Source organism: Silurus aristotelis (assembly GCF_946808225.1).
Source record: "Silurus aristotelis genome assembly, chromosome: 12".
NCBI classification, from domain to species: Eukaryota; Metazoa; Chordata; class Actinopteri; order Siluriformes; family Siluridae; genus Silurus; species Silurus aristotelis.
This window is the reverse complement of record NC_139585.1, coordinates 14,423,709-14,440,309: the sequence shown is the minus strand read 5'-3', so window position 1 is coordinate 14,440,309 and position 16,601 is coordinate 14,423,709. Positions and strand designations below refer to the sequence as shown.

Below are 16,601 nucleotides of genomic sequence, written 5' to 3'. Positions count from 1 at the left end.
TATTACATAAAGCCTGTAAATCTTTCAGTCTAAATTGATAACAGTTGTGAATGTAAATTTAAAATTATTAAAGAATTTTACACATTGTTTAATTGGTCTGTTAAAAAAAAAAAGCAATAGTTTAAACATAAAATCCTTTACATTATTATGTATGTGTATGTATGTATCCTATTTTTGGTTGCTAGATAGTATTTTATTTGCACAGACTCCTATAAACTAGACAGGAAAAGGACCAGGTGATATGTTTTCTAATCTTTCTACTCTACAGCTGCCTAGTTTGGTTGTGCCCATGATAGTCTCAGACTCCTGTTCCTAGCTGACAGGGGTGAAACTTAAAATGGTCTTCTGCTGTTATAAGCCCATTTACCACAAGGGCTGATGTTTTGTGCATGCTGACATGCTTTACTGCTCACTGTGGTAGTAAAGAGAATTATGAGTTTCTTTAGCCACACTGACAGCTCAAACCAGTCTTGCCATTTTACAACTGTTCAGAAAGGCTTTTCAACCTAAAAAAACTGTTGCTCACTCTCAGTTTTTTTCTTCCACATCATTTTGTGTAAACCTAAAATGTTGTTTCTGAAAACCTCAAACTCTCCTTTTTGCTACTAACAACCCTGCCATTGATAAAGTCACAGATCTTTCTTTTTTATTTATTCTGATGTTCGATATAAATATCACCTGAAGCTCTTGATCTGTATCTGCAATCTTGTTTCCACATGATTGGCTGAATAGTGTTCCTGATAAAGTAAGTGTATAATATGAATAGTATTGGTTTCAATATAATATATGACTTATGAATATTATTGTAAGCTTTAAAAGATAAATCTCCATGGTTTATATATTGGATATTGTCTAAAAATCTGTCCAAAGAAAAACCCTCAACAAAGTGAAATATATATATTTAAATGAAAAATGGTCTACATTCTTTTCTAATTTAATACCACAATTTTCATTAGAAATTAGATTATGACAACTTAAGTAAAACTGTGTGCACTCAAGGTGGCATGTATGGTATATGACTGTGTTAAAACATGCTTTAATAGAAGAAATTAAGCATGAGTAAACCAAGCTAACATGGTCCACATCACAATATTATTATCAGAATATTGACTATTATATTTTCAAGATATCACTTTTTGTTTTGAATATTTAAAAATTCTAAACTTCAGCTTATCAATTTTGATTTAAAAAATCCTAGATTTTTAGTAAAGTTCTAGGCTTTTTTGACCCCAATGTTATATAATACATAAAAGATCTAAATCTCCATTGGTAATAAGATCATCCTGTAGCACATTTTGTCATGCATTATTCTTTTGGGAATAATTAGTCTGTCACTAAGGTTTGCATATTAAATACATGTAACACATGTATTTTCCATGAACACACACACACACACACACACACACACACACACACACACACACACACACACACACACACACACACACACACACACACACACATATATATCCTGGAGATGGATTGTCCAAATTACCAGGGGGAAATTGCACCTCAAACCAGAGCCCTGAGCCACACACTAGTCACAACGTTTGAGAGCAGCTGCAGGGAAAAAATAGAGCTTTACAAGTGTCAGAGTAAATGAAATTCTATGTACAAAATGTCCATAAATAGTAATGCACTGTATCTGCTTTCTAATTAAATACACTTTGGGTGTGTAGGGAATTCAATTAACTTTGATGGTTAGAAGAATCGTTGCCCATGGCAACAAGGTACACCAAGATAACAATGTTCCAAAGCTACAATCATGTGAATAAGCATATATAATACTGTTAATGAATATACTAGTTTAAATTTATATATGTATGATATATGTGATATATGAAAATGCTTTTATGTATGAACAGTTAAAAAAAAATGACGTTATGTAAAATAATGTAAAGCACAACAGGTAAAACACATCTCTCAAAATTACAACTCAGTGTGGACTGGTACATTCTGTGCTTACATGTTTAAAAAAAAAAGGATTTTTTAATGGATCTTTCCTTTGTTATTGTTTTTAATGCTTTAAAATGGGAAAAATAGTCTCACCATGTTGACTTGACCATTGCTGATAAAATCATTGTTTAATAATAAAGACCTTGAATTAGGAGGATGGTAAAATGGGAAAAAAAATAAAGGACCTAGTTCCTTAAAAAAATAAGGTGTTCATAATTTTGTTTTAATTTAATATATGTACATGTTCTTGGTGGACAAAAATACATATTTCTTAATTAGTATTCAACCAAATTATATAATTCAAATAAAGTATGTAATGAAAAACAACACCATAGAGTTATCCTTATTGTGCTTTACAGTTAAGACAAGTAAAATAAATAAAGGGATGTTGACACTATTGGAATGACAGCAGTATTGCTTTTGAACTTAGCAAACCCCTGCATATGATAATTCCTGTACCTTAACATGCTTATTGTTTGCACTGGCACTCTGGAGGTTTGAATTTTATATAGGGGATACAGTCTCCTGGTACTGGGATAATTGGACCATCCAGGCAGAAACCAAGAGGAGAAGACCGGTTGTTACTTCCAGAATGAAGGAGAGCCAAGCCAAACCCATTGACCAACCAAAGGATGTGTGAACCATGGCCATCTTTTCCAACCCAATTCTTAGCTTTGTCTCCTCCAGAGCTTTCTGGGAATAACTGATATACAGACTTACACCAGAGAGAGTGAGAAGACCTAAGGAAAAACAGACATATGGAGTATGTGAGGATCACACAGTTTTTTTTACATTGGAATTTAATTTGATATATTTTCCTAAAATAGTTGGCATAATCACTATATTTTTTTAAACAAAAGAAACATGTTCAGACATGAACTAATATAAACAGTCTGCTACAATTGCTTTTTGCATAAACCGTTTTGCATTTAAGGACCCATCACTAACACCACACCTCAAAAATGACTGACTACAGACTGACACGCTCTCTCGCTTTACTATTAACCCTAAAGCAGGGGTGTCAATTTTTTCCACAAAAAAGCATCCACCTAAAGCATATGTATAATGTCCGTAATTCCCAACCTGATGCTAAACACTAACTCTATTAAGCTATTCTTTCTGAAGAGAAGGCTATAAGTACAGTCAAAAATATCTACTTGACAGTTTGTTAAAAGCTCTGTTTACTAGAGGAGGCTCTCCCAGTTTAAAAAAGGCATATCAATGCTTGCAATTGTTTAATATCTTGCTTTATTTTTTAACACCATTAGGATTTTACCATGTTATTTTGTTATAAACCATTAAAATATAATTAAGGTCTTGACATAAGGTATAGTAATTTTCTGTAAATGTGTTTATTTGTATTAGTTCAGATCCAGGAATTATTAGCCACTGGGCCTTAAATCAAATGCAGATATTGATCATTTGACATTGATGTCAAAGACAAAATTATTAGCGAAACTGGTATCCAACAAATCTGTACAGCATTGGAAGAGTATTTTAAAAGGCTTGAAGCACATCTCACAAATGTTTGCTCAAAATCTGATTTAGATGACTATCACTAACTTACATTTATTCTGAGCCACATGGGTGCAGATACACCCACCTTCAATCCGACTTATTACTCTGCTAAATTAGCAGTCATCTACAAGTTTAATGATCACATTCAGGAAATGCTGGTGTCAGTGGTATGCTGGGTCATAAACAAAACAAAAACAATCGGATAAGATGGTTTTTCACTTATTAATAGAAAAGGGCTAAAAGCTTTAAACCAGGTTTCTAGAGCTGCACTCACGTGTACTGTAGGGAGAAGAGCTCATACTGGCCCGTTACTACAGCACAGAAACTGTCAGACAGCAGGTATTAGAACTAATCAACATTAGTGCATTTCACTGCAGGTCTGTAATGTCAGAACTCGCATCTAGTTAAGCACTTACAAAATGAGACAGAATAAGTACATAAACTTAATATGCAATAAATTGTCAAATAAATGCAGGTTTTAATTAGCAAAATGAAACAAAAAAGACAAATAGACTATTGGAATTATTAATTTGCTCTGCCAAACAATACTGTCTGTGCATGTGTGTTTTTGATGACATTATATCCTATTAGCAATCAGACATTAGGTCTTAAAATGCTAAATACTGAAAATACAAGTTTAATAATCACAACCAACATCATCCTGTGCTTTAGGAAAACACTAATTTATTTACAGTTGATCTGTTTGGTCTGAAAAGTGATTTTACAAATAAATATGATAGAAAATAGCTCAAGGAGCATAACTGTACACATAAATTTGATCAGTCATTTACACACACACACACACACACACACACACACACACACACACACACACACACACACACACACACACACACACACGTACACACGTATAAAATCCTAAAATCTTCATCTTAAAATTGGATGAAAAAGTAGGAAGCAAATAAACACTAGTACAGTACAGTAAAAGTGAATCCTGTCCGGGCTTTTGCAATCAATATCCCACATACAGTATTGTGTAAATCTGTGCTGTTCAAATTTATATACAAGGTGGTATCAAAACGTAAAATAAATCACTATCTACGATTACAGACGGTCACTTTCAAAATAGTCTCCATTGAACAGCAATGGAGCACTCCCAGCATTCCAGACGCTTCTGAAATATGTCAGAAGCAAGTCAAGCACATTCCGCTAGTCGCAATGGATCTCCACAATGGTGTCAATATGGCGATGTCTGAGCTGGATCTTTATCTTAAAGTAATGGGGGTAAAGTTTGCCGGAGCCAAATCACGCATGAAGCTTGGGTGTGAAAGTGAGATCATGTATCTGGTGAGAAACTTTGAGGAGAGTTTGGTAACAGCGGTGTTGTCATCATTCTACCTTGTTCTAAGATGATGAAATCGCAGATGTGGTAATGCATGTGGTCAGAATAGCAACAGCTCCTGATGTACACAGGACGATGTCTTTTGGCACACTGACTTAGGAAGGTTGGGGCTCCCTGTGACTCTGCGAGCAGCCCTGCAATGCCCTCTGTTGGTGTATTACAATACTAGACTTAAATCTTTTTGATACCACATCGTGTTCCATACAGAAAAAATTAAGACTTTGGCATTTTAAATAATTGTAATCCAAACTGTAGTTTACATCAGTAAATACTGAAACTGTACATTGTCATATTGACATGACTAAACAATTCGACTTATCTTGTTTCTAAACTATGACAAAAGGACTTATTATTCTAAAGACAATAAAATGTGAATTTACACAAATACAGAATTTTGAGAAAAGTACAGACTTTTGCAAGTAATCCATTTCGTGGTGCTGTTTGTACTAATTGTTTTGAGAAATTAACTTTCTGGTATGTAAATACTAAGAATGATTCGAGAAATGCTTCAAAGTAACTGAATAACATACAGGACATTATATCACAGAATTAACACATTTTTACAGTTGATTGGATTTGCATAACACAACTGTTTAAACACATTGACATTTTTGGGATTTTGTAAACAAATGGTCCTATTTACACACATGTTTAATGCTGGATGGCCATCATCCATCTCCAAAATGTATATGTGCATGTCTTAATGAGACACAGTTAAAGATTACCAATTTTTTTTACTCTTCTTATAGTGAACAAATAAACTGTTTACAAGTTACTTTAGCATGTTTTTCAGATTTAATCAGGCATTTTGCCATTACCCTTAGCTGTTTTTTTTTTCTTCCCATTTACCTTTAAATATTGGTTTGATGTTTACAGGATGTTAATTTCTAATTTATTATAGTTGTGGTTTAATGAATATCCAAGTCGTAAGAAATGCCTTTGCAGTATTCATAGCATGTCTATAGAAAGTTATTAAAGTTATTTTTAAATGGAAATGGTCCACATGTGGAACTCTTTTTAAAGAAAGCAGACAGTCTGTATCTACAGTTTATTTTTTTAAGGGCTGGACACCTAAACAACTCATATTTTCACCTCCTGAATCAAAATACTTAAATTGTGTCTTTTTTGAGATGCACAAGTTTTTTTTTTTTTTTGGTTGATGAAATGCAGAATTACTAAATGTATTTAGTAAGGCTACGCTTGAAACACCTCTGGAACATTACAAAAATGTTCAAGAGAAGTACAACTCTCCTCACTTTTTCATCCCCTCCTTACACTCTAATGTTCAAGCTAGAGGAAAAAGATTTCAATAAAGCTGTTAATTTTGCCCATAGGATTAAAAGATAATGCACTGTAATAACACTAGTCCCAAAACACATATCAAAACAGCCAATTCACTCTTTGGTTTCCTTCCAGCTAGCCGGCAAAGGCACTATTCTAATAAAAAATATCATGGAAATGTGAAGCAATTAGAAAATAGAAGATGCTACTGTAATTAGACAACTATTGCCTTAGAAGGCAAATTATGATGAGTTGCTCTCTGCAGTCATATGCTTTCATGCCTAACCGAAAACCAGCAATGGCACAAACTATAAATCGGCTATTTAAAAACAACAGTATTCTATGAAGGGCATGCAATGTGTATGTAGCTGAAACTTACTGCAAAGAAGAAAATAGGATGCAGTTCCCATGAGGAGAAGTCTACACCGGGCTAGAGAGCTGGCAATGCCAAATACTCCTCCAAATACTAAGAGCACCAGACTGAGAGGCAGCAGGACAGCAATCACATTATGCATATCTGCACGAAGGAGAATTATAGCTGCTTACTGACAATTACAAACAAAATCAAAAAGCATAAAGTACAGCATATAACTCCTGTTTATACTGTATGTGAGCATCAGAGCAGAAAGCATGTTTATCAGTGATGTGACTGACAGTAAAATGAGTTTAATGTATTGCAGTAATACATTGTAATAAAAGTTCCATATGAGAAAAAGCTTACTCTGCATATGCCTTTCTGACTCTGAAAATATTGGCGGGTCTCCTATGATGGGCTGATCATCTGCAGTCAAACACATCACCACTGAAATAATTATGCTTTATTATACAAGCCCCTCCAAGTTATTTATTAATCTACAACCAAAAAACTAATAATTTTTGGACAGATGTTGAAGAAATAAAAAAAAGTTGCCTTACCAATCGCCACTCCCCAAAGTCCAGAATGCACGTGCTGTGGCTCTGTGTTATTCGTTCTTTGATCTTCTATAATGTACCAGTACTCGGTTCCGATAGAGAGCGCCAGAAAGCTGAAGCTGAGAATTGCGCTTAATCCAGCGCCGAGAACCACAGAGCCAAATCCAATTCTCATTGCGACCAATGAAGCCGATTATTATTACAAGAAAAGTACAAACCGGTGCTTATCATGCAGAATAATGAAGTGCACTAAAGTTGGTCTTTATGCAATATGTTTATTAGAGACGAATCCATGCAAGGCGGAGAAACAAGGCGTCATTCACAGCGATAATGAGCACCACCTCTCAAAGCCTTCTATACTACAAAAAAAAAAAAAAAAAGCAATTTAATATCATTTGGCGCGTTAACACCGAGAGTCTGCATGATAACGTCATAGAAAACGCTTAAGTGTCCGCAAAACTGTCCGCCAATTGGAGGCATTAAATCTGAATAAACGAGCATATTCATAAACAGAACCACTAAATCGCTCACTGCATCGGGTCCCGAGAAAAATTAATAAATATCTCCGTCTTCGCCTTTCGGAGTGATCAGATTTAATTAATTTGCTTTAACTTTAGATTTGTCTAAATAATGCAAAAGAAACATTTCAGTTTAGAAAAAAAAAACATGCAGAAAATGTCAACATGAAAGTGTGTGCATGAATTTAAAAATGATTTCTTTGATCAAGCATAATCTGAACTGCTCAACAATACAAAGCCATACTTGTGGCTAATCTACAAAATACAGCATATATAAAAGTTTGTGGATATTGATCAATCACACTCATACCAGCTTAATCATTCCAGAGTTTTCCCTCTGTTTAAAGTTAAAGTAGTCTTTATTTTTCTGGGTACACTGAAGAAATGCATGTCCACAAGTCAGAGGATCATATCAGCCCAGGGTGTAGTCAGCATTTCACTTCATCTAAGTTGTTTGTTGGGGTTCAGCAGGTCACTTCTGTTCTTCCACTACAACCATATTCATATCTGTATGGAGTTCACTTGATGGGACATAATCATGCTGGAACACACCGGGGAAACTGTAATACTACAAAAACAAAACAAAACAAAACAAAAACCCTTCTAAGCAAATCCAGTGTGCTTCCAGCTTTGGGGCAGCTGTTTGGGGATAGTCAAGAGTCCACAATCATATACATCACACTAGTAGGTTTATTTAAAATATTTGTCATGTCAACAGGCAAAATATTTGTCTTATTAACCAACTATAATCACTGGTGCATACATTGCAGAAGATTCCAAAAAGTTAATTTACTAGAGAGAACAAAAACTCCCAAACATTCCAACATTCAATACAAATAAAGTCCACAGAGACAAGCTATATACATATATACACAAACACCTGCAAGAGATTAAATACAAATTCAACTGGAAATAATGTCTTGTGAAAAATAATAGCAGAAGGATCTTTATCTTCATTCTTCACCCATTGCAGACTGGAGAATCTGCCCCCTTTTCAACTTCACAGCTTCTTCAAATTTCTCAACGGCCTGACCGCACATCTTTTTCTATTCGGAAAAGGGGAAGAGGGAAGAGGAAAGAAAAAAAGATAAGTGTGTACTCATGCCATAAGCAACCAGCCAACTAGGGACAAAGCTAAGAGCATAAATACAAAATTGTATTTTGCAGCACCATCCGTAAATGCTGTGACTAACTGTAGTGTTTAATCGTACTTTGTGTAGACAGTAGGGCTGCAACAATTAGTCGATGTCATGTTGGAAATTGCAAGGTCTTCCCTGAAAGAGACGACGTCTAAATGGGAGCATATATTGTTCTAGAACTTGGATATAACTTTCAGCATTGATGGTGCCTTTCCAGATGACATGGCGTCCCAGTTTTCCAAAAAGAAATTTATATTCGTCTGACCACAGAACAGTTTTCCCACTTTGCCACAGTCCATTTGAAATGCGCCTTGGCCCAGAGAAAACGGCTGTGCTTCTGGATCATGTTTAGATATGGCTTCTTTTTTTACCTATAGAGTTTTAGCCGGCAATGGCAAATGGCACGGTGGATTGTGTTCACCGACAATGTTTTCTGGAAGTATTTCTGAGCCCATGTTGTGATTTCCATTACAGCAGCATTCCTGTATGTGATTCAGTGCCGTCTAAGGGCCCGAAGATCACGAGCATCCAGTAATCAAATCAGACAAATCAAATTTTGATTAGATTACTGGATGCCCGTGATCTTGGGTCCCTTAGACGGCACTGAATCACATACAGGAATGCTACTGTATGGTTTTGTTTGATTGTTTCAAAATCTCTGAATCTATGGATGATATGCACTGTAGATGATGATAACTAAACTCTTTGTAATTTTTCTTTGAGAAACTCCTTTCTGATATTGCTCCACTATATTTTGCAGCAGAATTGGGGGAATTGCTGATCCTCTGCCCATCTTGACTTTTGAGAGACACTGCCACTCTGACACGCTCTTATTATTCCCAATCATGTTGCCAATTGACCTAATAAGTTGCAAATTGGTCCTCCAGCTGTTCCTTATATGTACATTAAACTTTTCCGGCCTCTGATTGCTACCTGTCCCAACTTTTTTGGAATGTGTAGCTCTCATGAAATCCAAAATGAGCAGATATTTGGCATGACATTTCAAAATGTTTTACTTTCAACATTTTATATTTTATCTATATTCTATTGTGAATAAAATATAAGTTTATGAGATTTGTAAATGATTGCATTCCTTTTTATTCACAATTTGTACAGTGTCGCAACTTTTGTAGATCATTCATCTACAACAGTGAACTTCACTCAACTTGTTTTCAAACGTGATTTACTGTGGCTTTACTGCGTTCAAATGCTTGTTTTTAATGTTTGTATATTTAATTTATGCATATCATGTAATTATTATAGAAAAGGTAATTAATTATATATTATAGATGCTTATATATTCACACATGAACAAAATGTATATTTGGTCTATTGTTAAAACAATGTTATATAATTAATATTGATAATTATAACAGCCATCAGCAATTATCATTAAAAAAAAAATTTTATTTTTAAAAAATTAATAAAATATATATATATATATATAATTAAATTTTTAAATTTTTATTTTTTTTAAATACAGAAATAAACGTTAGTTGCAGCCCTAGCAGATAGGTAGTAGGATAGGCTTTGATGAGACAGTGACCAGGATAAAGCTGTTAATGATTAAGTCTTTTAGGGGGGCATATCATACTTTTTGGATAGGAAATAGACCATTTGGCATCATTACTATTTAGTAGGGGTGTAAAGGTACATGTATTCATATTGAAATTCTTCGGTCAGGGCTTTCGGTTCTGCAACACGTGTACCAAATGCAATCCTTTTGATTTGTGGAACATAGTTAGAACCCAAGTCTACCCCCAGGAACGTATTAAGTGGCAGACCTCAAGTTTGTTTAGTCTCCACCTGGCACTTTAAATGCATTTTTTAAAAATTATTATTAAACTTATGTACAGTTTCAAGAATTTCTCCTAAGAGGAGAAAATCCTGACAATTACAAGATCTTGAGGTAATGAATGAATAACTATGATGGAAGGAATGAAGACATTTGTTAAAAGTATGCTGAAGTAAGTAGAACAGTTAAGATCACATCTTAAAAAAAAATTAATGAAAAAATACAAATAATTCTCTATTACCCAAATGGGGTCTGAAGAAAAACTATTAACATCGTTTGAATTATTTATTTATTTTATTTAATACCGGTAAATTCAATTTGTGCCAATTTAATTAATCACTCAGTTTAACCAAACTAATAAGTTTACTGCAAAATATATATATAAATTAATGTGTTAATAAAAAAAATTAAAATAAAAAAAGCAATTATGTTTTGCATTTCTATCCATAAATGTAACAAAATTTAACTGAACTGTGACTTAAGGACCGAGCAACATACTGAACCGTGTATACTCAGCGCACATTTTCTAGATAAAAGACACAGCATTGAATTTTATTAAAACCTTTAAATTCTTAGACACCTGTAGCCATAACGAATCGTTCTACCCTACAGAAAGATGGCACATAACATACACATGTTCTTCTGTGAAAGTAGGCAGTAGCATGCATTCAGAAAGGCATACATTTCAAAACCTTACATTTAATAGCTTAAAAATGTCTGGTAAACACTTTAGAGAAAGCATAATTAGAACAAGATACACATGCTGTTATGTTTAAAACCATCACCTAAAAGAATCAGTTAATAAGTTAATAAGGGCATTTGTAACAGTAGGGGGATAAAAAAAATTTTGTTTCTTGTTTTTGTTTCACAGAGTAGAAAGCACTGCACTGTAAATACATATGAACTCATATGAATACATATGGTTTCGTGTGCGAATTGTTTGAAAACAGTGTTATACCAATCAAATTCTTATGCACTACAATATGAGTGAACAAATTTGGAAATAATACTTTGTATAGACATCAATCAGAAATATTGGAAATTATGTTGTGATCATGTATGCAAGCAACATTCGAGTTTAGCTTTATCTTAATACTTACAATGATAAATTTCTGCCTCTCTTTCTGAAGCCTGAGAAACTCCTCCACTGTCAGACTCTCCACAGGTTTCTTCAATGCAATAAAATTGCAGCTTAATGAATGTGCTTTATGTTCCTTTCTAAATAATGAAGAAAAAATAAAACAAAGGGGGGGGGGAAAAATAATAAAAAACAGGAACTTGATATGGAATGTTTTGATATTTAGATTTGTTAACAAAACATCCTTTTATAAAAGAAAGCTCATGAAACAAACAACCCCAATATGAGGCATACAATTCAGATAAGTGATTTCCATCAGTATTTTATGTTAAAGTATGTGTATAATTTTTATATTTTATATATATATATATATATATATATATATATATATATATATATATATATATATATACATACATACATATATATACACACACACACACACACACACTGAGGAAAATAAGTATTTGAACACCCTGCTATTTTGCAAGTTCTCCCACTTAGAAATCATGGAGGGGTCTGAAATTGTCATCGTAGGTGCATGTCCACTGTGAGAGACATACTAAAAAAAAAAAAAAAAAAATCCAGAAATCACAATGTATGATTTTTTTACTATTCATTTGTATGATACAGCTGCAAATAAGTATTTGAACACCTGTCTTTCAGCTAGAATTCTGACCCTCAAAGACCTGTTAGTCTGCCTTTAGAATGTCCACCTCCACTACATTTATTATCCTAAATTAGATGCACCTGTTTGAGGTCGTTAGCTGCATAAAGACACCTGTCCACCCCATACAATCAGTAAGAATCCAACTACTAACATGGCCAAGACCAAAGAGCTGTCCAAAGACACTAGACACAAAATTGTACACCTCCACAAGGCTGGAAAGGGCTACAGGAAAATTGCCAAGCAGCTTGGTGAAAAAAGGTCCACTGTTGGAGCAATCATTAGAAAATGGAAGAAGCTAAACATGACTGTCAATCTCTCTCGGACTGGGGCTCCATGCAAGATCTCACCTCGTGGGGTCTCAATGATCCTAAGGAAGGTGAGAAATCAGCCCAGAACTACACGGGAGGAGCTGGTCAATGACCTGAAAAGAGCTGGGACCACCGTTTCCAAGGTTACTGTTGGTAATACACTAAGACGTCATGGTTTGAAATCATGCATGGCACGGCAGGTTCCCCTGCTTAAACCAGCACATGTCCAGGCACGTCTTAAGTTCGCCAATGACCATTTGGATGATCCAGAGGAGCCATGAGAGAGTCATGTGGTCAGATGAGACCAAAATAAAACTTTTGGGTCATAATTCCACTAAACGTGTTTGGAGGAAGAAGAATGATGAGTACCATCCCAAGAACACCATCCCTACTGTGAAGCATGGGGGTGGTAGTATCATGCTTTGGGGGTGTTTTTCTGCACATGGGACAGGGCGACTGCACTGTATTAAGGAGAGGATGACCGGGGTCATGTATTACGAGATTTTGGGGAACAACCTCCTTCCCTCAGTTAGAGCATTGAAGATGGGTCGAGGCTGGGTCTTCCAACATGACAATGACCCGAAGCACACAGCCAGGATAACCAAGGAGTGGCTCTGTAAGAAGCATATCAAGGTTCTGGCGTGGCCTAGCCAGTCTCCAGACCTAAACCCAATAGAGAATCTTTGGAGGGAGCTCAAACTCCGTGTTTCTCAGCGACAGGCCAGAAACCTGACTGATCTAGAGAAGATCTGTGTGGAGGAGTGGGTCAAAATCCCCCCTGCAGTGTGTGCAAACCTGGTGAAAAACTACAGGAAACGTTTGACCTCTGTACTTGGAAACAAAGGCTCCTGTACCAAATATTAACATGGACTTTCTCAGGTGTTCAAATACTTATTTGCAGCTGTATCATACAAATAAATAGTTAAAAAAATCATACATTGTGATTTCTGGATTTGTTTTTTTTTTTTTTTTTTAGATTATGTCTCTCACAGTGGACATGCACCTACGATGACAATTTCCGACCCCTCCATGATTTCTAAGTGGGAGAACTTGCAAAATAGCAGGGTGTTCAAATACTTATTTTCCTCACTGTGTGTGTGTGTGTGTGTGTATATGTATGTATGTATATATATATATATATAATTTTTTTTTTTCTTACTACATTTTAAAACAAAAGCTTTTACTAGCTACATTTTCAGAGAGATACATAAATCTGTAAATTATAAATTTTATATAGCTTGGGACAGGTATATAACATATGGTATAGGTCTTGGGACATTTAGGTCCAATAAGTATTTTGTATTTGTGAATTTTCCTTGTAGGTCTGTGTTTACTATCATAATGTCAACAGATTTAAGAGTGTGTATTACTGTCAGCCAGTCCAGTACTATGGTTTAATAGTAATGTTATTGGACATTTAAAAAAATATTTGGTACAAATGTAAGGACCCCTAAAACATGCTTGGGTTTTAATAATGCAGAATATTAAAAATGTATGTATTATATTTTATTTCTAATCTATGCATCAGCATTATTTGATTGTTCAAAAGGTCTCATATACACCGACAAATATTTTATGCAAGTGTATAATGGTGGGACAATTAATTTTGAGCTTCTTTAAGGTTGCATCATTTCATTAGTTACACGAAGAGGAAGGGGAAGGTGGCATGTGAACTGTGTGCTAAAAATTGTGTTTTCATTGAGAGACCAAGTATATTCTTTGCAATTTAAGGCCCAAAGTGTAAGGGCACAAGCCTCGTTTTATTTGGTTTGTATGCTTTAAGTATTTTTCTTTTCCCTGTTGTTCAATTCGCATTGCATCCTGCATTGATGAAGTTCGTCATGGACTCGTGGTGCCGAGTTTGTTCGGGTTTCCTTCTAAAAATTAGTATTACCTGAAGTCATTCCGGGCTTTTGATATTTCTTTTCTGTTTCTAAATTGTTCTAGCTTGGCAAGGTTGTGAATTCTAAGCTCATGTGCTAAAATATAAATAAGAACTGTTTCATATAAGTCAGTTTTATATTGATTGTTGAGTGATATATTTGTATTAGGGGAAAAAGTAATTTACAACTGTTTTAAATTAAAAAGACAATCACCAGCCAAATTCACCATTTATTTGTCAGGAAGTTAGATTTATTGCTTAGGACAGCAATTAAATGAACCCCTAGGGTTAAGAGGTGGGTTACACAAAAGGTTTTACAGTGAGTAACACTGAGAACACAAAATCATGACCTTTACCTGCAATATACTAAAACATTAAGAAGATCAAGATCATTACCATAAAGGTCAGTAGACAGTGATAGATAGTGCAGAAGGTGGTGTTTTACTTACTCAGGATCATCTTCTGGTTCCCAGCCCTCCAGCTCTTTCAGACAGAAGAAGCACTGGGCGATATCAGGACAGTTCTCAGAAGGCACATGAATGAATCCTGCCCTAGCCATCTACAACAGGAAGAACCTTTAACCTTCATGTCCACTCCTTCCACAGTAAAAAAATAAACCCTACCAAACATATCTTAACACAAACCCCATTCATATGTGTATAAATAAACATCTTATATTACAGCTGAAAACTGAAACCCATCGGAATTGTGTTGTGTCTGTTACCGACACAATGTACTTACATTCTCTGGAGTACAAACGCAGTCTTCCTGAAATGGCCAAGCATTAAAGGTTAAAAGCCTGTTATCATAAAAATATAAAGCTGTCGGTTCATCGCTAATGTTACACATAGTTTACTAGGAAACTAAACTAATTAATTAATCGTCTTTTCGCAGGAACAAACGAACACGAGGAAGCTTAGTGGTACAGTTTAAATTTCCATACGCACGATTTCATTGGTTAAGGTGAGACATCTAATACGCATGCGCAGATGCACGCCGAAAATACAGCGACATCTAGTGGAATTGCTGCAAATTTGTCAGGAAAAAAGTCAATTAAAATAAAACCATAAAAATAAAACCATGATCTTAAAGCTGCATAAGATTGCATAATTGTAAAAAATTTTTTTAAAATGTAATTTACATCAGTAACAGATATTTGAATTATTATTTTATTCTTACTTAATCAGAAAGGGGAAAATAGAGATACATACAAGTACAGAAATCTTAAATGTAGTTACAAAGTGACAATGGCAGATAGTTGAGATCATTGAGTTTTATCAGTTGAATTTCATTATAATGTTTTTAGAAAAAAATGTGACAAGCCCTTTTAATTAATTCATTTTTATGCAAATGCTACACTTCATTAATAAAAACATTACAAATACAGCACACTGCTACTGTAGTACTTAAACTACTACTTGTGTTTAAAGTAAAAATAATAATAATAATAAATATTATTATTTATCTTATCTTATCGTCCCTACATTGGCTTCCTATTAAGTTTCGAATAGACTACAAACTACTGCTACTCACTTATAAAGCACTAAATGGTTTGGCTCCCATGTATCTATCCAGTCTCTTAACACGCTACAATCCGTCACGCTCCCTGAGATCTCAAAACTCTGGGCTTCTAGTAGTTCCTAGAATAGCAAAGTCCACTAAAGGCGGTAGAGCATTTTCACATTTAGCTCCTAAACTCTGGAATAGTCTTCCTGACAGTGTTCGGGGTTCAGATACACTCTCCCAGTTTAAGTGTAGATTAAAAACATATCTTTTTAGCAAAGCCTACACATAACACACATCACACACATCACATCACAACCTTGTGCTCCAGAATATATGATCACATGCACATTATCAACTTGTGCTGTTAATATCATGAACAGCAGCTACGCTAATTCCTCTCCACTGCTTCTCTTTCTCTCCCCATCCCGAGGCATCCTGAGGTTTGGCCAGCTCCAGTCACGTCCCACCTCGTGAAGATTATGGACCTATGGATGATCATGGAGAAGTAAATGCCGAGTGTTTAAAGGCCCTGGCATGGAGAAGCTGATGCTGGATCTATGATGATCACAAATTGTTCTGTATTTCCCCTTTGAGTCTGGTTCCTCTCAAGGTTTCTTCCTCATATCATCTAAGGGAGTTTTTCCTTGCCACTGTCGCCACGGCTTGCTCATCAGG

General features: G+C 35.0%; 2 protein-coding genes across 2 annotated transcripts; both read right to left on the bottom strand.

Annotated features, from left to right (window-relative positions):
* Positions 1-1,888: 1,888 nt before the first annotated feature.
* Positions 1,889-8,092, bottom strand: tmem235b (transmembrane protein 235b). Its single transcript, XM_083556358.1, has 4 exons — positions 7,034-8,092; positions 6,840-6,899; positions 6,498-6,635; positions 1,889-2,696 (listed from the first exon to the last, which is right to left on the bottom strand). Exons 1-4 carry the CDS (start codon positions 7,203-7,205, stop codon positions 2,461-2,463), a joined length of 606 nt encoding a protein of 201 aa, XP_083412484.1. The 5' UTR covers positions 7,206-8,092; the 3' UTR covers positions 1,889-2,460.
* A 374-nt stretch (positions 8,093-8,466) lies between these two features.
* On the bottom strand, positions 8,467-15,389 carry birc5a (baculoviral IAP repeat containing 5a). The gene is made up of 4 exons (XM_083555941.1): positions 15,162-15,389; positions 14,870-14,979; positions 11,583-11,700; positions 8,467-8,594 (listed from the first exon to the last, which is right to left on the bottom strand). Exons 1-4 carry the CDS (start codon positions 15,267-15,269, stop codon positions 8,502-8,504), a joined length of 429 nt encoding a protein of 142 aa, XP_083412067.1. The 5' UTR covers positions 15,270-15,389; the 3' UTR covers positions 8,467-8,501.
* Between the last annotated feature and the right edge of the window lie 1,212 nt (positions 15,390-16,601).